Source organism: Notolepis coatsorum (assembly GCF_963971535.1).
Source record: "Notolepis coatsorum genome assembly, chromosome: 4".
Taxonomy (NCBI): domain Eukaryota; kingdom Metazoa; phylum Chordata; class Actinopteri; order Aulopiformes; family Paralepididae; genus Notolepis; species Notolepis coatsorum.
In genome coordinates, this window is record NC_140168.1 from 93986059 (window position 1) to 94009405 (window position 23347).

General features: G+C 46.2%; 1 protein-coding gene across 1 annotated transcript in view; it reads right to left on the reverse strand.

Annotated features, from left to right (window-relative positions):
- Positions 1–23347, reverse strand: part of galnt12 (UDP-N-acetyl-alpha-D-galactosamine:polypeptide N-acetylgalactosaminyltransferase 12) — a 145161-nt gene that overhangs the window by 62435 nt on the left and 59379 nt on the right. The window contains exon 6 of the mRNA XM_084313234.1: positions 21244–21420. Coding sequence (XP_084169360.1) covers positions 21244–21420 — 177 coding nt within the window. The remainder of the gene's footprint in view (positions 1–21243; positions 21421–23347) is intronic.

The following is a 23347-nucleotide window of genomic DNA, read 5'->3' on the forward strand; positions in this document are numbered from 1 at the left end:
ATTGCTATTCCTTTCACTATTTGGGCAACTTTACACAATTCCTGTGAGTCTATGGAACACACCTGTAAATTTTTTTTTTTAAATGCATTGTTTTCTATTTCTAATCAATTACTCTAAAGCAGCATTTTTCCACTTCCAAGATTTCAAGCTGTTTTGAGCTGGGCTCCACCCATAAGCGCTTTGAGTGACAGACAGCCACAGTCTGCACTGGCAGACAGAGAGAGATCTAGAGAAATTGAGGGGGATACTAATTAATTTCGCCGCGGGGGGGGGGGGGGGATAATCCCACGGGACAATGCATTGGTAACTTTCAAATGACAATATATACCCGTGAATATTATTGCACGGATCGGAATATGGGCGTGCACGTGGGAGCATGCGCAAAGATATTTTGACAGTGATATGAGAGTGCTCCCGACTGCGGGGGAGAATTTCCCCCCTGCGTGCGGTCCCTCTCCCCCTCTCTCTCCCTCTATCTATCTATCTATCTCTCCCTCTATATATCTATCTCTCCCTCTATCTCTCTCCCTCTCTCTCTATCCCTTTCTCCCTCTCTCCCTCTATCTCTCTCTCTCTCCCTCTCTCTCTCGTTCTCTGCGGTCTGTCGGCACCCTCTGTTTGAGGAAGTAATTCCACTCGCTCTGTTGTTGAGCGAATTGTTGATTGTGGGCGGTGACTACAACCAGTGCCTTATTCACGTCAGCAAAACAGTAAAATCAGAACGGCTTAGTTAAGTGAGGGAAGATCTCGTGAACTCAAGACTAGACTGATGAGTCAAAATGATAATTAGAGACACAGACCACATTGATATAATCCCCCATTGCTAGGAAACAATGCTAAACACTGGAAAATGCCATTTATAAGACACAGGACCTTTAACCCTTTCACAACCACACTACAGATGTGAAAGGTTAACCTTCTGTAGTGTGGTTGTGAAAGGGTTAAAAGGGGCCACTGTGTAACCTAATATTGATATCTGGACAGTGGGGGATAGAAATAGCTAATACAACAAAAAATCATAAAAGAAACGCAGCTTGTATTTTATTTTTTTATTATTTTTTAAACAATCTCATTGGATGTGCCCTGACAATTAATGCTTGTATATCTTATCGTGTGTTGTCATGTTTGTTTATATGTTTGTTTAAAAAATAATAAAAAAATAAAATACAAAAAGAAACGCAGCTTGAATTCCCCCTAAATAAACAGGACTAAATGAATATATAAACATTTAAGGCACGCTGGAAGCCTATTCTTTATTCCCAGCGGAAGAGTGCTGCCGAGTGCTTCCGCGTTTTCCCTGATTGGCTGCGACACGCCGGAGCAGCAGAGCTTGCGGCATTATGTAGCCGTAATCCCAGATGTTTTTCATTCGACGCTTAGCTCAACTGGTATGCCGCCGTGCTGTGGAGCCTGCGGTGCGGTTGGTCACAAGTTCGAATCACTTCGATTTTTTTTCTTTTTTTTTACGCTATAAACGTGCATTCTTCCACTGTTTAAGTTTAGGCATTCTTTCGGAGTTGGTTAAGGTTAGGGTTAAGTTAAGGTTAGGCATTATTTCGGAGTTGGTTAGGGTTAAGTTAAGGTTAGGGAGGGTTAAGGTTAGGCATTATTTCGGAGTTGGTTAAGGTTAGGGTTTGTCACAGAGAATGCCTGTCTGTCTTTCTTGACGTGGAGGATGCAGCCTATTTCCGCACTGCCGCTCTCTCGCGCTGCCGCGGTCACATGGGCGTCATGGCCAATCAGAGAAACACGACGCACTCTTCCGCTGGGAATAAGCTAGACGCATCCTGGAAAGAGAGGGAATCCTGGAAACAAGTTAATACATTAGTTCCACTTTTTTTATTCACAGTTTATCCCTACTATTGACCATATTCACACAGCGGCCATTTTGCTCTTATGTTGTGCTCAGGATGGGATTCCTTTCCACCCAAGGTTGGAATAAGGTGAAAGGGAATCCCAACGCGAGCACGACAGAAGAGCAACATGGCCGGGTACCCTCAAACATAAATCACTGACATTTCTACATATCTTGCAGACCACAGTGCAGGCCTGTGTTGAATAATAATCATTATTATTATTATTATTATTATTAGGCCTGTGTTGAGCTCCAATGATGTGTGGAGGCCCTTCACAGAGGGAAATTACATTACAACAGTGCCACCTATAGTGGTTCGATACAGGGTTCCCACAGACATTGCAAAATTTTATTCAAGGACTTTGAAGTGCTTTTCCAAACACTATTTTTCATTTTCAAGGATGTCACTTGAAGGATACAATTCACTTTTAAATGCTGTTTTTTTTAAGCATCTTCTTGGCCTGCTCACCAGCTAGAGCATCACACGCCAAGAAGAAATGAGGGAAAGCAGTTGGAGCGCGCGAGACAGCGACTCGTCAGATTTTATTAAAACAGAACAAAAAAAACTTTCTTGATTCAGAACTATTTGATCATGGATGAATAAAACATTCAATGCGAATGGTTGATTTGAATTTCAAGGACTTTTTAAGCACCTTGTGGAAAAATTGGCTGTTTTCCAGCACTTCAAGGACCTTGTGCGAACCCTGCATTACATTACAACAGCACCACCTATAGTTGTTCCATAGCTCTACACAAACACCAGACAGTGTCCATTCACTTCCAGTTAAATACATTCAAAACGTAAAACTCAAACAACTCACTTATCGATAAGGAGTTAAGATAAGATAAGCCAATTCCTTTATTGATCCCCTTGGGGAAATTCAAAAATGTATTTCTTCTCGAAAAGGACAATTGAGGTCGTCAAGACTTAGACATTTCAATGAATATAATAATAAATAATAATAATAAATAATAACAACTGAAAGAATGAATGCATGAATGAAAACTTTATTTAACAGATTGTAGAATGGGTAAAATACAGTACGGCTCAATACACACAATTGTTAAGGGGATGCAGACCAGAGAAAGACGTTTGTCTTGTTTACATCAGGGTCCCCCATTTTCAATTCATAGTGGTAGTGAACTACCCTTCACACATGGACCGCAGCCCAAAGTGCCCCACAGCAAGTAGCACAAAATGAACATAGGCATAAAATCAGCATAGTCGACAGAATAAAAGCAATGTATAAAATGCAAACATAAGAATAGGTATAAAAGACCAATAAAATGCAGGCGTCATAGCAGCACGGGGGAGGGGAGGTACAGGCAGCGTGTATATTTTCCCTAACACACTTTCACTTTCGCGTTTGGGTTCCGCGATCTGATTGGCCACTGACGTTTTTCTCAGCGCCAATCGTGTTACGCCTAGTTCTGCCTCTAACAGCCTGCTAGCTAGCTAACGCCTAGTTCTATCACTGGTTAAGCTTGGCGACTCTTTCGAAGTTGGTTAAGGTTAGAGTTTGGAATCAGGGCTGGTGGTCTATCGCTCTGCTCTAAGACAAACTCTAACCATAACCAACTTCGAAAGAGTCGCCAAGCTTAACCAGTGATAGAACTAGGCGTAACGCGATTGGCGCTGAGAGAAACGTCAGTGGCCAATCAGATCGCGGAACACAAACGCGAAAGTGAAAGTGCGTTAGGGAAAATATACACACGTACGGGCAGGGTAATAGTAGAAAGACATAAATATAGGCAATGAAAGTAGATCTGAATATAGAAATATGAGAAAAACAAACTGTGTAAACTAAAACCTGGGTGATGGGACGAATTTGTATCCCCATGCGTATGAGAGTGTATCCATCCATGCTTATGCACACACACACACACACCACACACCACACACACACACACACCCACACCCACACCCCCCCTTCCAGAGTGATCATGGCCGGTGAGTTACGGCGAGGGGAGGGTTGCCGCTGTCTGGACACAGTCTGGTTTCCCGGGGACCATCTGCTACCAGGCCACAAGCGGCGGCAGCAGCAGCAGCAGCGCCGGCAGAGGAGGAAGGAGCCGGCAAAACGCTGCGCGATGATGGATGGCAGCGGTGCGCCTGAATGCAACTCTAATTGGCCTTTCATCAATTCATTTGGTGTGGAGATAAGGAAAGCGGGGGCCGGGGGAAATCATCCATCAGCGGGGCGCGAGAGAGACGGGAGAGACGCGGCCCAGGACCCGCAGAGGCCGGTGTGGGAGCCCGCAGGACCGCGATACGGGGGGGGGGGGGGGCCAACTAAATGGTCCGGTACAGGATAGGACCTATACAAGGTCAGTATCAACAAATGTGATTATTATATAGGGTCAGTAGGAGCCACTGGAGGGCGCTGTATCGCTGAGCCAGTAAGTGGGGGCTAATGTATCACTATAGGGCCCATAAGGGCCAGTAGGGAGCACTATACGGGATCAGTGGGGGCCATCTTATGACTGTATGGGCCAGTAGGGGGCACTATATCACTGTATGAGGCCAGTAAGGGGACCACTATATTATTACATGGACAAGTTGTCTGGCAGCATGGCTACATGGGTAGGGTTCCTGTCTCTGGAGGGTTGAGGGTTCTAGCCCCGGCCCGGGGGACATTGTCAGAACGCGGTGTTGTTGTCCAGGAGGGGCCACTCGGTCATCCGGACCGGGCAGTAACACTGAGCCAGGAGGGGCCACTCGGTCATCTGGACCGGGCAGTACCACTGAGCCAGGAGGGGCCACTCGGTCATCTGGACCGGGCAGTAACACTGAGCCAGGAGGGGCCACTCAGTCATCTGGACCGGGCAGTAACACTGAGCCAGGAGGGGCCACTCAGTCATCTGGACCGGGCAGTACCACTGAGCCAGGAGGGGCCACTCTGTCATCTGGACCGGGCAGTACCACTGAGCCAGGAGGGGGGGCCACTCGGTCATCTGGACCGGGCAGTAACACTGAGCCAGGAGGGGCCACTCAGTCATCTGGACCGGGCAGTAACACTGAGCCAGGAGGGGCCACTCAGTCATCTGGACCGGGCAGTACCACTGAGCCAGGAGGGGCCACTCTGTCATCTGGACCGGGCAGTACCACTGAGCCAGGAGGAGGGGCCACTCTGTCATCTGGACCGGGCAGTAACACTGAGCCAGGAGGGGCCACTCAGTCATCTGGACCGGGCAGTACCACTGAGCCAGGAGGAGGGGCCACTCGGTCATCTGGACCGGGCAGTACCACTGAGCCAGGAGGGGCCACTCAGTCATCTGGACCGGGCAGTAACACTGAGCCAGGAGGGGCCACTCGGTCATCTGGACCGGGCAGTAACACTGAGCCAGGAGGGGCCACTCGGTCATCTGGACCGGGCAGTAACACTGAGCCAGGAGGGGCCACTCGGTCATCTGGACCGGGCAGTACCACTGAGCCAGGAGGGGCCACTCGGTCATCTGGACCGGGCAGTAACACTGAGCCAGGAGGGGCCACTCAGTCATCTGGACCGGGCAGTACCACTGAGCCAGGAGGAGGGGCCACTCTGTCATCTGGACCGGGCAGTACCACTGAGCCAGGAGGGGCCACTCGGTCATCTGGACCGGGCAGTACCACTGAGCCAGGAGGGGCCACTCGGTCATCTGGACCGGGCAGTAACACTGAGCCAGGAGGGGCCACTCGGTCATCTGGACCGGGCAGTAACACTGAGCCAGGAGGGGCCACTCTGTCATCTGGACCGGGCAGTACCACTGAGCCAGGAGGAGGGGCCACTCGGTCATCTGGACCGGGCAGTACCACTGAGCCAGGAGGAGGGGCCACTCGGTCATCTGGACCGGGCAGTACCACTGAGCCAGGAGGGGCCACTCGGTCATCTGGACCGGGCAGTACCACTGAGCCAGGAGGGGCCACTCGGTCATCTGGACCGGGCAGTACCACTGAGCCAGGAGGAGGGGCCACTCGGTCATCTGGACCGGGCAGTACCACTGAGCCAGGAGGGGAGGCCACTCGGTCATCTGGACCGGGCAGTAACACTGAGCCAGGAGGGGCCACTCAGTCATCTGGACCGGGCAGTACCACTGAGCCAGGAGGGGGGGCCACTCGGTCATCCGGACCGGGCAGTAACACTGAGCCAGGGGGGGCCACTCGGTCATCCGGACCGGGCAGTAACACTGAGCCAGGAGGGGGGGCCACTCCGTCATCCGGACCGGGCAGTAACACTGAGCCAGTGAGTCCGTGCAGTCCTTCAGCTCGAGACATTAAACCCAGGTCCCGACTCGCTTCAGACGTCGAGAAGAATCTCGGGTGTCAATCACGAAAAGCAGGTTCACCTGCCAGAATTCCTAATCATCCCTCTCCTTAAATTGGCCGATATCGATCCTCGTCTTCCAAGCCTTCCAGCCATTGTGTATGCATTGCGTGTTGTGTGCCTGGTGCCCTGTGTGTACGGCAGCCATTGAGCCCGCGCAGCCCAAGGTCAGGTGCTACACTGTGGCGGTGAAGAAGGCAATTTCCACCCTCCCCATTGTAAAGCAATTTGAGTGATGAGAAAAGCGCTATATGAATGCAATCATCGTTCGTTCAATAAAGGGCTATTGGGAGCCACTATAGTGAGCACGTTAGGGATTAGTGAGGGACTAATAGAAATCCAAGACGGGGGCAATGAAGAACTAATGAGGGACCAGTATGAAGAAGAGGACCTAATGAGGGACCAGTATGAAGAAGAGGAGCCCAGAGCCCATTGCTTTTAATGCACCAATGAACATGAATGATGCTTTTAATGCATTTTTTTATTTGATTGAAACATGAATACTAATACTAATGCACTTTAGACTATTCACCAATAATGCTCAATGCACTTCAGACACCAACGTGTCACTTGAACTTGAAGTCCTGGGCCCTCATTTATCAACAGTTCTTAGAAAGTGTTCTACTTTCGTTCGTAAGCTCAGAATTTAGAATGTGTGTACGCACAAAAAAAATCGGGATTCATCACACGTGCATAGACGTGTCCCACGCACACCGGCAAGTACTCCGTGTTGATAAATGCCACTTGTTCTACGCTCCGCGCTCGATTTTAAGTATTTGCATATAGCACCGCCCGTAATTAACCATATACGGTAATGGAACACCCCCATGAAATGTGGAAAAGTGGACTAAGCCGAGCGAAGCGTGTTATGGGAGAAATACGTGACAGGCTGACAGACATGTACACGTACGGTGATGTCGGATATGATATCTATTAACTTAAAGACCATATTAACTAATAAAGACTGTGCTGGAATATGACTGCCTTTTTCCGTTTTGTTCTATTAATACCCAGGGATTAAAGTTCTCCTCAATTTCATTCCAAATCGCGACGGATTTTCCGTCAATGTTCTACCTGCATATAAGATATTCCTTTATTGATCCCCTTGGATCAATATTTGTAGAGGCATACAATCTATTTTGTTGTCAGTATTAGGTAGCCTATATGAATTACATATAATAGCAGCCATAGCCTACATTATGCAACAGTAACTTGCGCATATATAATATATCATATCATATTCCTATATGTCTCCCAGGAATCGTGGGGCTCTGGGGAATAAAGGTTGGGAAGATCCTTTATATTATAGGCTATTTCATTTACAGTTTACTCTATCAGCCTACCCAGCATGTAATACGTTCTTTGTTAGAACTCAACTCGTTATTATTTTGCGCATAGATTGCAGAAATATGGGAACGTTTTGATTTATATTTAAAAGGCTTTGACACAAAATGAAATAAGTGGAATTTCGAAGCTGCAAGCAGAATACAAGTCATATCACCCACACGATTTGTATACACATAAACTCAACAAATAACCTCTGTTCTCGTTGCAATGCGTTTTTAATTCTTTCTTATACAGTAGGAAGGGGGAAGAACACTATATCGTGGGTGTTCATATGACTTGTATTCTGCTTACAGCTTCGAAATTCCACTTGTTTCGTTTAACAATGGCAAAGCCCGTATTTCTGCAATCTATGCGCAAAATAATAACGAGTTGAGTTACGCGGAGCGCAGTCAGTACACCCCGTATATTCCGATAACGCTATATATAAACCTATTATTCCAAATGCTATTTATAGGGTTTTGACCATAATTACACTACTGTTGCTATTTTACAATTAACTATAATGAATTACGGGGGTCATACAGAACACGTCAGTCAAACTAATGAACGAAAGCTTATTTCCGCGTTGAAACGAATGCATGAAACTGATGAGAGCATATGCCGTCCGTCTGCAGTATCCACATTCTACCACCGGGCGCCAGGTACGCACGGCCGGAGCTGTGCGTAAATATACGCACAAAGTCAAGCACACGTTCAAATTGATAAGTGCCACACTTTGCTTAGAAACGATCGTACGCACGGGTTACGCACATATCTGTGAGTATGCAACGTTGATAAGTGAGGGCCCTGGGCCCTCATGTATCAACCTGACGTACGCACAGATATGTGCTTAAGCCGTGCGTACGACCATTCCTAAGCAAAGTGTGGGATTTATCTATTTGAACTTGTGCTTGACTTTGTGCGTATATTTAAGCACAGGTCGGACCATGCGTAGGTGGCGCCGGTGGTAGAATATTTTCACAACGCGGAAATAAGCACTGACTGTGCTCTGCGTAACTCAACTCGTTATTATTTTGCGCATATATTGCAGAAATACGGGAACGTTTTGATTATATTTAAAAGGCTTTGCCATTGTTAAACGTAATAAGTGGAACCCCGAAGCTGTAAGAAGAATACAAGTCATATGAACACCCACGATATAAAAATGCATTGCAACGAGAACAGACAGAGGTTATTTGTTGAGTGTATGTGTATACAAAACCCTTGCAATAAATGTGTCTTATGAAAGAAAAGCATACAGAGCTTACTCTGGAAACAGAGCATATATATCGTGTGGGTGATATTACAGAATTTCACTTATTTAGTTTTACAATGTCAAAGCCTAAATCAAAACGTTCCCGTATTTCTGCAATCTATGCGCAAAATAATAACGAGTTGAGTTCTAACAAAGAACGTATTACATGCTGGTAGGCTGATAGAGTAAACTATGATATGAATATGAATATGATATGATCATATAAATACTGGTCCGTCCGCGAGGATATCGAGGACTCGGATAGCCATTAAGCCATTTGAGAATATAGGCGGCCTATAGCCTATACATATTATTTAATGTTTTCATAAGCGTAAAGATACAACAGCTAGATTAATGATCAAGTTAGTTTACTGTATGCAGGCTTCGCAGGGCTGTGTGTTATATATGCGCAAGTTACTGTTGCATAATGTAGGCTGGCTGCTATTATATGTAATTCATAGGCTACCTAATACCAACTAAATTTGTTTTATCATATGCCTCTACACACATTATATTATACACATCACATTATATCTTGGTTCGGCAGCGCCTCTGTGAACAATCTCTCAGAGTTTGCTCCATCAATAAACGCGCATTTTGGCTGATAATGTGCCGGTGGCCGGAGTCTCATTCAGGCCTAATTGTATTTAATTCAATTGTAATGTTATTACTGGGGTATCTAAAACATCACAATGTAGATCAGGGTTATCCACTGAAGCCATAATGACTCTGACCAGAACCACGGGCTCATGACGAGCGCACACAATAGGCATTGTAGAGCGCAGAGTTGGCCTGCTGAAATTGATTTAATTTCAGTCATTACAGTGCTTAATGTCGGGTCATCTCTTGTCATTTATTTCTGTCAATGTGCTGGTTCTGTAGCAGGACTGGGTCAGTCAACATCCTTGGCTCCCGGCGCACCGAAGATTATACGTTCAAGTTGTTGGTTGGACCTCGGTGATCAATCTCGCTCTCAGTGAAGTCTCTCAGAGTTCGCTTGGGTTAGTCCACTTTTCCACATTTCATGGGGGTGTTCCATTACTGTATATGGTTAATCGGGGCGGTTCTGGTATGCAAATACGTGAAAGTGTGCACGAGCCTCGGCGTAGGACCAAGGTGATATTTATCATGACAGGTGTGCGTAGGACCTGTGTACGCACGTGTGATGAATCCCGTTTTTTTTGTGCGTGCACACATTCTAAATTCTGTGCTTAAGTATGGAAATAGAACATTTTCTACGTCACGTTGATGAAGGAGGGCCCTGGACTTTTCGTTCTATACCCGACAAGGCAAATACACATGTTGATCTGTCCATTTTAATTTTGTTATATGTTTTTGTCAATAAATCAAATCAAATCAAATCAAAAGCCATAAATGCAAGTCCAGGGCATTCCAATGACTAAGGGGAGGTGTGACGGATTATCTGTCCGGCGCTCTTCAGAGAAGAGGGCAAATAACAGGCAAGATAGAGACACGCTAACAGAGGTACGTACAGACAGACAGACGGATACGGTAGATAGAGAATAATAGATACTAGTAGATCAAATAACCATAGAACAACAGATATAAAGCTTGATAGAGAGACATATAGTAGGACGGAGAGAGACTGCAGTGTGTGTTGGTATTGGGTTCTGCCTGGCATGGCCTCCACCTCTTAGGGAGATGGTGCCACCTGATCTGTGTTTAGAGAAGCTCTCCCCTTAACTACACTGACACACACACACACACACACACCCTCCACTACTCACACACACAGGCCCTCCACTACTCACACACACAGGCCCTCCACTACACACACACACACACACCCTCCACTACTCACACACACAGGCCCTCCACCACACACACACACACACACACCCTCCACTACTCACACACACACACACACACCCTCCACTACTCACACACACACACACACACCCTCCACTACTCACACACACACCCTCCACTACTCACACACACACAGGCCCTCCACCACACACACACACACAGGCCCTCCACTACTCACACACACACAGGCCCTCCACCACACACACACACACACACACACACACACACACACACACACACAGGCCCTCCACCACACACACACACACACAGGCCCTCCACCACACACACACACACACCCTCCACCACACACACACACACACAGGCCCTCCACCACACACACACACAGGCCCTCCACCACACACACACACACACACCCTCCACCACACACACACACAGGCCCTCCACCACACACACACACACACACCCTCCACCACACACACACACAGGCGCTCCACCACACACACACACACACACCCTCCACCACACACACACACAGGCCCTCCACCACACACACACACACACACACAGGCCCTCCACCACACACACACACAGGCCCTCCACCACACACACACACACACACACACACAGGCCCTCCACCACACACACACACACACACACACAGGCCCTCCACCACACACACACACACACACACACACAGGCCCTCCACCACACACACACACAGGCCCTCCACCACACACACACACACACACACACACCCTCCACCACACACACACACACAGGCCCTCCACCACACACACACACACACACCCTCCACCACACACACAGGCCCTCCACCACACACACACACACACACACAGGCCCACCACAACCACACACACACACAGGCCCTCCACCACACACACACACAGGCCCTCCACCACCACACACACACACACACACACACACACAGGCCCTCCACCACACACACACACACACACACACACAGGCCCTCCACCACACACACACACACACACACAGGCCCTCCACCACACACACACCCTCCACCACCACACACACAGGCCCTCCACCACACACACACACACACACCCTCCACCACACACACACACAGGCCCTCCACCACACACACACACACACACAGGCCCTCCACCACACACACACACACACACCCTCCACCACACACACACACAGGCCCTCCACCACACACACACACACACACAGGCCCTCCACCACACACACACACACACAGGCCCTCCACCACACACACACACACACACCCTCCACCACACACACACACAGGCCCTCCACCACACACACACACACAGGCCCTCCACCACACACACACACACACACACAGGCCCTCCACCACACACACACACACACCCTCCACCACACACACACACAGGCCCTCCACCACACACACACACACACACAGGCCCTCCACCACACACACACACACACACCCTCCACCACACACACACACAGGCCCTCCACCACACACACACACACACACCCTCCACCACACACACACACAGGCGCTCCACCACACACACACACACACACCCTCCACCACACACACACACACACACACACCCTCCACCACACACACACACAGGCCCTCCACCACACACACACACACAGGCCCTCCACCACACACACACACACACACACACAGGCCCTCCACCACACACACACACACACCCTCCACCACACACACACACAGGCCCTCCACCACACACACACACACACACACAGGCCCACCACACACAGGCCCTCCACCACACACACACACACACACACACACACACACACACAGGCCCACCACACACACACACACACACACAGGCCCTCCACCACACACACACACACACACACACACAGGCCCACCACACACAGGCCCTCCACCACACACACACACACAGGCCCACCACCACACACACAGGCCCTCCACCACACACACACACACACACACACACACACACAGGCCCACCACACACACACACACACACAGGCCCTCCACCACACACACACACACAGGCCCTCCACCACACACACACACACACACACACACACACAGGCCCACCACACACACACACACAAACAGGCCCTCCACACACACAAACACACACACACACACACTAGAGCTGTTCCGTTATGGCAAAAATCATAATCACCATTATTTTGAACATCTTCTACAAGTTCAAATACATTTCAGAATAACTGGAGAAACGCGCCGTGGCTCCTCCTCCCTCTCAACACCAGCGCCGTGGCTCCTCCTCCTTCTCAACACCAGCTGAAACTACGGTTTGGGCTCGAGGTGGAAGGAGGGGCGCATTGTTGTGAAGGAAGGGTGTGGGAAGGGCGTTGGAGATGGATTGGCCATACACTCCGTAAACCATCCCTGAGCATCACAAGACAATCTCTCAGGTGGAACCCCCAAGGGAAAAGAAAGAGAGGCCGACCACGAAACACCTGGCGCAGAGACTTGGAAGACGATGCCAAGAAGATGGGACACACCTGGGGCCAGCTTGAGAGGTTGGCTCAGGATCGGGATGCTTGGAGAACCCTTGTTGACGGCCTATGCCCCAAACGGGGTAAAAGGCGTAAGTAAGTAAGTAAGTAAGGGTGTGCTGCATTTACAAGACAAAATAAGAGCAACACAGCATACGATACAACAATTGTTTTATCTCAATTATGTTTTCATGATTGTGGGAAGACAAAATTGAAACTCGATTAATCGCCCCGGCCCTGACATACATACACACAGGCATGGGGGTTCCAAATACATACACGCCCTTCACACACACACACACACACACACACACACACACACACTCCCTGGGTTGGCACGGAATGCCAATCGGGCTTTTCACTACCTATCTCAGGGACAGGTGACACCCATTGGCAGGGGGAGGTACGGGGGGGGGGGGGGGGGGGGGGGCGGTAATCATACACCGGAATGCCCAATGCCCTCGTCACCTTGAATGTCCAGCCAATCAGGCCAACGCTGACACATGAGTGTGTGTCTGTGTGTGTGCATTAGAGAGAGTGAGAGAGAGTGAGAGAGAGTGAGAGAGAGCGAGAGAGAGAAATGGAGTGTGCATGTGTAAAGGGGATAAAGACAAATCTCTGTGTGTGTGTACGTTTGTCTGTGTGTGCGTGTGTGTATGTGTATTAGGGCTGACCATTAGGGATGGGAATCGAAAACCGGTTCCTAATTGGCCGATGCCTGGAACCGTGTGGCTCCCGTGACTTTCGATTCCCTTATCGCTGCCAGGTTTTTCCTAGTTGCGCAATAATGTTAGCGTTAGCATGTAGCCATGGCAGACTCTATTTGATTCATTAAGGGCTCGAAATTGCCTGGGTTTTGGTAATATGCTCCCGAAATGCTCCCGCTGTTTGGCTACTTCTATGTGCAGTAAAAACTACTTGAATGCTTTAGAACCTAGTCATTGATTTAGTTTAGGGTGAGCTAAAATTAGCCGCGGAGCTATCGCTAGCTAACGTGAGCTAACGCTATTTAATCAAGCTCACAAAGAGAGATAAACAGCTGACAGCGGATAGTACAGGTACAAATACAATAAAACAGCGGGTGGGGACTGTTGTGTAAACCTTGTACTCTTTAGTTCACATATAATAAGAGCCGGAGTGTTTGTTTACTAAGTCTCTACTCTGAGTCTGTCAGACAGGAAGTACCATGGTGCAACATACAAATGTGTCCGTGTAGCAACACAAGCCAATACCTTACAGGACAGGGGCCCGGGGAGGGAGCTCTGTGTGTGTGTGTGTGTGTGTGTGTGTGTGTGTGTGTGTGTGTGTGTGTGTGTGTGTGTGTGTGTGTGTGTGTGTGTGTGTGTGTGTGTGTGTGTGTGTGTGTGTGTGTGCGTGTGAGACAGAAGTCAGAGGAATAACGACCTGTTATTCAATAGATTAAATTAGTTTAAGAATAAAAAAATAAATACATTTTAAGAGAATCTCAAATACATTATTTTATTTAAGTGTAGGCTATAGTTAATGTTTTATTTTTTACAGTTTTTGTATTTTTCTGACATGGTAAATGGCTGCTTTTTTATATAGCGCTTTTATCCAAAGCGCTTTACAATTTGTTCCTTACATTTTACCCATTCACTCACACATTCACACAACGACGGCGGAGGCAACCATGCAAGGTGCCAACCTGCTCATCGGGAGCAGTTAGGGGTTAAGTGTCTTGCTCAAGGACACATCGACACGCTGCCCGGGAGGAGCGGGAATCGAACCGGGAACCTCCGGATTGCCAGACGACTGCTCTACCTCCCGAGCCACTGTCGCCCCTGACATGGGGGCTCAACAATAAATGACAATCAGAAATGTCAAGTTGCATGTTGTTATTCTAACCAGCTTAGTTCTGTTGCATTTCCAATTTATTTATTCAAATTATAAATTGATCAGGTATCGATAAGAGAATCGATAAAGAATCGAATCGATAAGCAGAATCGATAATGGAATCGTATCGATAAAATCCTATCAATTCCCATCCCTACTGACCATTGAATTTTTTTTGGAATTCGAAGCTTCAGGGCCGAGATAAAAAAAGAATATATATATATATTATAAAAAATATATATATTTATTATTTTTTATTTATGTTGTGGGACAGCACTTTGTTTAACGTTGTCAGTGCTGTAACGTTTTAACCTTTTTAAATCTTAGACAAACGAACACTGTAAGCCGTCATTTGAGGCTTTATAAAAGCAGCACAATGAACACAAATCTGTCAGTGCAGAGTCCGACCTCATCTTAAATAACAAACAGCATTGCTTGTTGTAATTAACAAAGAGAGGCAGTTGATTTTGCAAAAAAAATTAAATAAAATATATATAATTTTTTTTTATATATTCAAATTTTATTTTCATATTCGAATCCCATGCCCATCGAACAAAGCTTCGAAGCATTTAAGACAGCCCTAGTGTGTATGTATGTTTGTCTGTGTGTGTGTGTGTTTGTACATTTTTTTGTTTGTTTGTGTGTGTGTGTGTGTGTGTGTGTGTGTTTGTGTGTGTGTATGTATGTTTGTCTGTGTGTATGTTTGTGTGTGTATGTACGTTTGTCTGTGTGTGTGTGTGTATGTTTGTATGTGTGTGTGTATGTACGTTTGTCTGTGTGTATGTTTGTCTGTGTGTGTGTGTGTACGTTTGTCTGTGTGTGTGTACGTTTGTGTGTGTGTGTGTGTGTGTGTGTGTGTGTGTGTACGTTTGTCTGTGTGTGTACGTTTTTCTCTGTGTGTGCGTGCGTGTGTGTGTATGTTTGTGTGCGTGTGTGTGACCGTTTGTCTGTGTGTGTCTGTGTGTGTCTGTGTGTGTGTGTGTGTACGTTTGTCTGTGTGTGTGTACGTTTGTCTGTGTGTGTATGTGTGTGTGTGTGTGCGTTCAGTGGCAACAGCATGTGATCAATCAATCAATCAGTCCAACCGTAGAGGAGTGCAGCTGCAGCACCAAGGTTCATTCATCACTTTTCTTCCAAATCAAATTCCATAACTTTTCCATGATATAAAAAGTGTGATTTCCATGACAGACGGGTTCATGATCAAATGTTCTTTTGTTGGACGGCTTCTTCTGAACGTCCCTGGTGGCTCAATAATAATAATAATAATAATAATAATAATAATAATAATAATAATAATAATAACTTCATTTTAGGGCAAAAAATCTTCAATCTTAGCGCAGCAGATAAAAGAAAGAGGTCTAGCTCAGTCAATGTTGATGGTTTTGTTGAACATTTGTATTTCACAGGAGATAAACTGTATTCAAAGAAAGCTATTAAAATAGTCTTTGAATCTAAATATACTTTCTTTGTGTTGATTTTACATTAATTCCATGATTTTACTCAAGTAAATATCTGTTACAAGCTTCGGTCTTAAGTATTATTCTCCTTTATAATAATATATATGTTTATTAAAATGGCAGTTTTGTTCTAATAAAGACATTCACTTGCTCAGCCATGGCCTTGTGTCCATGTGTTTGTTGCATGATTTTTAATTTTTTTTTATCTACTTTTTCTCCCATTTTCAATTTTTTCTCCCATCCCAATTTCGTATCGTCCAATTCTACCCTCCCCTGTCGCGAACGCTGTTAGGCCATGCCTCCCACAAGCCGGCTGCAATGTGGACAAAGCTTTACATCACGTGTCCCCTCCGGTACTCGAGGAAGCAGCAGTCGCATCTTTTCACCTGCACAGCGCAATCTCTCAGCGTCGGGGGTCTGCGTTTGGAGGGCACGCCGCCTCCGTCGCTTCCTGATTCTGCTGCGCAGGCGCATCAACCGACCTGTAGGAGTCGCTGTCCACAACGTCCGATCCCCACCCATCAGCTTCCCACCCCCTAATACTGTCAATTGTATTAGTATGAACGACCAGCCAAGCTGATAGCAATGCGGAGAGCTGGGCTCGAACCCAGCGTCTCCTGCATTGGTGGTGAGCGCCTTGCCCACTGCACCACCTAGCCGCCCTTTGTTGCATGATTTTGATGAGAATTTGTATCATGTTCTTATTGATCAAATACTATTTCTAGCTGTTGATGATTGAAATGTTGTTGATGATAAATGAAATGAATTACAGTTAGATATCTAGCTAGCAACTAGCGAGCTAGCTAGCCATTGTGCAATGTTAGCCAATCCACCTCCAACCTCTTCACCATTAATTCCTCCAAAGAGCTAGCTACTGGCAAGGCAGCCTACGACACTCTTCAGCAATTTGATGCAATACTGTGCCTGCATCATGTCAAAACGCCATATCCTGATCGATCCAGCCCAGCCTTCTACATCTAAGAAGCTGCATTGCCCCACTAACCGGGAACTCTGTGCTCTCTGCCAAGTGGAAACAAGGGAAGCTTTGCAATGCCCTGCCCGCTCAAGCAAGCCACCACTAGGCAGTGGTTATGTGTCATTGGCCAGGCATCTTCTTGAATTTCAAGAATTTGGACAGATACCCGCTGAGCTGGACCTAAACAGGCCCACCAAGTTACTGCTGCTAGCCTGTACAACAGGGTTCGAAATTAACGCGGGCTTGGGGCAAAATGCCCGTGAAAATGGACAAAATGCCCTCGACAGTTATAATTATATATATATATTCTGTTGAAGTCCGACATATTTAAATATCTCCGGTCATAATGTCCTGTGAGAATGATTCCCTCGCGACCTGTGTTTTGCTGATGAGAATGGCGGTGCGGCAACTTGGTGCTGGATTAGCGAGAGGCGTGCAGCTGCGGAGCCGCAGAGCTCACAGTTGTGCCCGCACAGTGCAGTACTCCAATTCAGCCATTGACAATTCAGCCATTGGGTGGGTGGCGCTGCTGAGCGGTCCCCAGACCGGACCTGATAGCGCCGCTGGCTCTGCGGCTCTGTAGTTGCATACTATTGGGATGAGTTTATCGCTTCGTTGGGAGGCGGAGGTTGTCGTTGGTTTCAGCGATTACGCAGCGTTGGACCCCGCGATAATGTTGCCGTCTCTCTGCCAAATTTCTCAGTTCTTCGCTTGATATAATTAATACAAATGTCCAATATAACGGAATTCGTTAGCTCATAAAAATGTGATTATAACAGACTGCTGTTAATGTCGGGCCGACTGCCCACAGTCTATTTGATTTCAAGTCAGGAGCAGCACGGAGTCTCGAGGGACTTATTTTATTTGGAATATATTAATGACTGTATATACGCAAAAGTAGCCTAGTTTTAAGTTAAAATATTATAAATCTACATGCCTTGAGGATGTCATTCTTTATATAGCCTGCCTATCAATTGTTTTTAAGCTCAATAAACTGACCGGAGATTGAAATCTTCCAGGACACGGAGACCGGCCCCAGTATTTTCTAACGGAAACCCTGATGGAGATATTAACATTACGTTTTGTTTCATTTATGTGAATAGTTTATTTACAAGTGAACCAAACTTCTCCTCCATTGCAAACACCGCAACGCTCCCAGCTGTGACACAATGTCACCTGTGCGCACTGGCGTTCTCGGCTTCCCTCATGTTAAGGGGGGCCGGGGGGACAAAAAGCCCCAGACAGTTTACTAATGATATATATATATATATATATATATATGGAGACATTATTAATGTCATTAACATTACGTTATCAAACATAGTATAAAAATGTATATTACTATTTATTTAACTGACGAGTGAAAGACGTGATTTATTAAATCTGTTTTTTTTTTTATATATACTTTATTGTGTCAAAGAAAGTCATTTTACATTTAGGTATAGTATGTGTACCCACATACACATACATAACTGCACATATCCCTACTTACATACACACACAAATGTACATACGCATATTTTAAATCTTGACACTTTTTTTATTTATTTTTTACACATCACCCATACAAAAAACAAGAGACAAAAACACAAACAAAGGGGTGAGCACCAGTATTAAATCTGTTTTGATAGGACGCCGATGTCAACGTCACTCTCCCCACCCTCTCACATTAGCAGGTGAGCAGCTCACCAGCATTTGATGGCATTTTGAAGACAGACAAGATGGAGCGTTTTTTATCAAACTATAAAAACACGAAGGAAAAAGAGTCTGAGAAGCAGATTCCCCAGGTCCTCAAATAAAAATATTTAAAGCGGAGTACGATGGAGTCGTGGGGATTAGACTGGGTAGGGGTTGAGGAGGATGCTACCGGTCAACATATCATTTATTGCAAAGCTTGTCGTGAGACTCCGGCTGCAAACACGGCTAGTGTTCGAGGAGCTTGTGTGGATCTTTTTGTCCGCGGGACGAAGACTGTCCAAAAATGTGGATGTAAGGATGTTTAATAACCGTTTATCATAAAAATGCAGTGCCCCCGAAATACAAAAAAAGCCCCTGAAAATCAATTAACACTTTGCGTGCCACTCACGAGATTTCTCGGGTTTTTTTTATAGGTGGTTGCGTGCCACTCACGAGATTTCTCGGATTTTTTTTTTTTTTTGCGATCTGAAAAATTATTGCATCACCCGAGCCTACCCGAGTATAGCCGAGCTGCGCCGGTGATCACTGTGGAAAAAAGCTCCCCCTGTCGTCTCCCAGATGACATAAGTGATTTTGGAATGGACTCAATGAAAATGAATGGGGAAAAAAATCCGGTACTCCACATTTTCCAGTTCACTGATCCAGCCGGGGTTACCACAGTTCATTCTGGAGCCTCAGATCCCCGCGGATCATGGAGATCTACAGTGTCGCGTTGGATCCATACACGTATCGATTTTTTCGAATGGTGATCAGGAATTGGAATATACCAGTTGGATACCATCTGATGTCAGGTAAGGACTCTATGTTATCAGTGGTAGGATAATCAGAGTAAGTTTGATGAAGTTATAAGCTGTTTTGTGAAATGTCTTCTTTCGGTTTCACTGTAAAAGTCTGTGAGGAAATCAACGGAGCGATTATCAGTGCGCGGCCGTAATGTGCATGCGTGCACGTATAATATTGATCATCTAGCGTTTATTTGAAAACGATTCATAAAAAGGCCGACGAATATCAACGTTGTGGAATATTCCACTAAAAGACGATTTTCATAGAATGCTCCAGAATGAGCTGTTTTTTATATCAAAACGGGGGCTTTTCTAACTGCTCTGAAACGGAAACGACGCGATAAAAAAACAATCTGCCTCCACAGCACTGACTGGAAAATAGTCTTTGATAATGCGATGGGCAGATTAGACACATAGCCATAATTTAAAACATAGATTAGGCGATATTAACGTTAACATTGGCGCCGATGGTGGCATTCAAGTGGTAAAACGGAAAACCAGGCGTGGCGCTCAAAGTGTTAAGGGGGGCAAAAAAAGCCCTTGATTTTTTTTTTTAAATGTCTAACCATGCTGTACAAGCTACTGCCCCTGGCCTCCAATCAGCACTGCATACCTGAAGCGGCCCGCCAACATTTGAAGAATGGTGCCTACAGCGAGTCAGGGAAAGTGTGCATTTTGACTACTGGTTAAAAACCTTATCACTTGAGGTCCTCATGCTCATATATGTCAGATCACTGCGGGAGGGCAACTTTCAGCTCTATGTGGAAACCCTCACACAGCTACTACCCTGGATGTGGAAGAAACAGTGAAAGAGAGGTGTCTTTAGTAGTTACTGCATGTAAACAGTGAAAGAGAGGAGTCTTTAGTAGTTACTGCAGGTAAACAGTGAAAGAGAGGTGTCTTTAGTAGTTAGACTGGGAGACCCATGTTACTGACCAGACACTCTATATCAGTGATGGCTGTTTACTGCAGAGCAGGAGGGACTGGGAGACCCATGTTACTGACCAGACACTCTATATCAGTGATGGCTGTTTACTGCAGAGCAGGAGGGACTGGGAGACCCATGTTACTGACCAGACACTCTGTATCAGTGATGACTGTTTACTGCAGAGTGGAGGGACTGGGAGACCCCATGTTACTGACCAAACACTATATATCAGTGATGGCTGTTTACTGCAGAGCAGGAGGGACTGAGAGACCCCATATTACTGACCAGACACTCTATATCAGTGATGGCTGTTTACTGCAGAGCAGGAGGGACTGAGAGACCCCATATTACTGACCAGACACTCTGTATCAGTGATGGCTGTTTACTGCAGAGCGGAGGGACTGAGAGACCCATGTTACTGACCAGACACTATATCATTGATGGCTGTTGGGATGGTGTTTCAGTCTCTCTCACTCACTCACTCACACACACACTCCGTGTGCTCTCACCACGCGTGCGTGTGGATTCCGGTGGTAGTACAGCTCCTTGTACTCGTCCATCCAGACCTCGGCGGCGCGGACACTGTTGGCCAGGGCCTTGCTGCGAGAGTAGGGGGCCTTCTTGGGGAAGACGTGGCCCACATGGGAGCAGGGGTGGATCTCCAGGCTTCCCCCACACTGCCAGATCTAGGAAACAACACCAATGACAGGGATTAAAGGACTAGGGATGCACCGATCCGATATTGATGCTGCAATCACATGCAATCGCTTTAAACTAAATGGAAAAGTCACTTTAAAGGAATAAAGAATATAAAAGACACTTTAAGGAAAGAACAGAGGTGGTTCTTGTATAGTATAGTTTAGACATAGTAAGTATAGCATAATGACGTTAAAATTATATATTGTATAGTAGTGTACAATACATAGGAACCAGTGCCTTCTCAGGAATTTAGCATATATTTTTATCATGCACATCTTATGTCATCTTATTACCTGTTTTCTTATGTCTATTTTATTATTGTATTATTGCACAATCGATGCAGGCATGACCACCCGCATTTTACTGTATCCCCTGGTATGTATGTGACAAATAAACCACTTGAATCTTGATATCGGCCCCGATATGACTAAAATAGCTAGATTGGGTTTTATTTTATATTTTTAATTTTATATTGGAATTTTTTATTCCTATTTGCACTAAACGTTTACAAATAATTTTGATTCCTGTTTATTTTGAACGTTTTGTTCAAGTTGCTGGTGCACGATTATTCATTATTTTAATAATACAATAACAATTCAGTACATTTATATCTACGTGTTAATTTGTTACATTTTGTTTCACTAAGTTAGGAAAGTAATGTTTTTAAGTAAAGCCTGATGTTGCCCTGCACAAAAGAATATCTCTTCCTCACAGTGAGGCATACAGTTTATTAATTGAACAATGGGTATCGGATCGGTACTCTGTATCTGTATAGATACACAAAGCCCAGGTATCGGTATCGGGACTGAAAAAGTTGGATTGGTGCATCCCTAATTTGGACACAAGGATTTGGTTAGCTTAGTGATTAGTTAGTGATTTGATCAGGCGATAACAATGGGCAGCTTTGTCTTGAGAGACGGCGGGTTAAAAGGAAAGAATTCCATCCCTTGAGGAAATCGAGTTTATCGGGAGCGAGATGGAGATGTTTGAATTCCTCACTCCAATCATCCAATTAACTCATGGGAACCTTTGGCGTGTTGCCGTTGGTTTGGGATCGTAATTCTTTTAGGATGTTTCTTCCTCCCCTCCACTTTATTGGATAATACGGGGCGGAGAGAGAGGGGAAGGGTGGGAGAATCGAACCCACGACACCGTGGTTACATGGTATGATAATAGCCCCCCCCCCCCCCCTTTTCAGTATGGTTTTAAAAAAGGAACAAGCCAACATTTTGGGAAATGCTTAGCTTACCGTCTTCTCCAGAGAGAGACAAGAAGATAGATACCAGTTTCCTCTCTGTGCGTTCAGTAGAAAGCCATCTGGCTGCACGTTAGCCTAGCTTAGCACAATGAATGGAAGCGGACAGTGCTGGTTAGCCTTCGGGAGAGGTGTTAGTTGGACAAGCTAATTTCCCCAAAATGTTGGCGTGTTCCTTTAATAGCAGAATGAAGAGGCCTTTGTGACCCGTATCTGGCTCCTGGTCCGCGCTCCTCGGACAGCCGCTCCACATCGCGGCTCGGTGTAAAAGCGGCGGCACATATTTCACGGTGATCTGGAGACACATCAGTCAACCGGCTCCAAAATGCTTCACAGCTCGAAGGAAGTCTTGTCAGAGAGAGGGAGAGAGAGAGGGGTGTGTGTGTGTGTGTGTGTGTGTGTGGGCAAACAGCTTGGTGTTTATATATGGAGACACACAGACTCAAACAGAATGATATACACTTCACACACACACACAGAATGATATACACTTTACACACAGACAGAAGGCCAGAGGCACTCACATGGACAAAACACAGACCCGTCTACGTCTAAGGCCAGATAACTCAACAACACCGGCAGCCTTATCTACAAACTGTAACTTCACTCGCACACCACAGCCCTCCAGACACGGGGGACCGGGGGGAGGCACTGGTCTC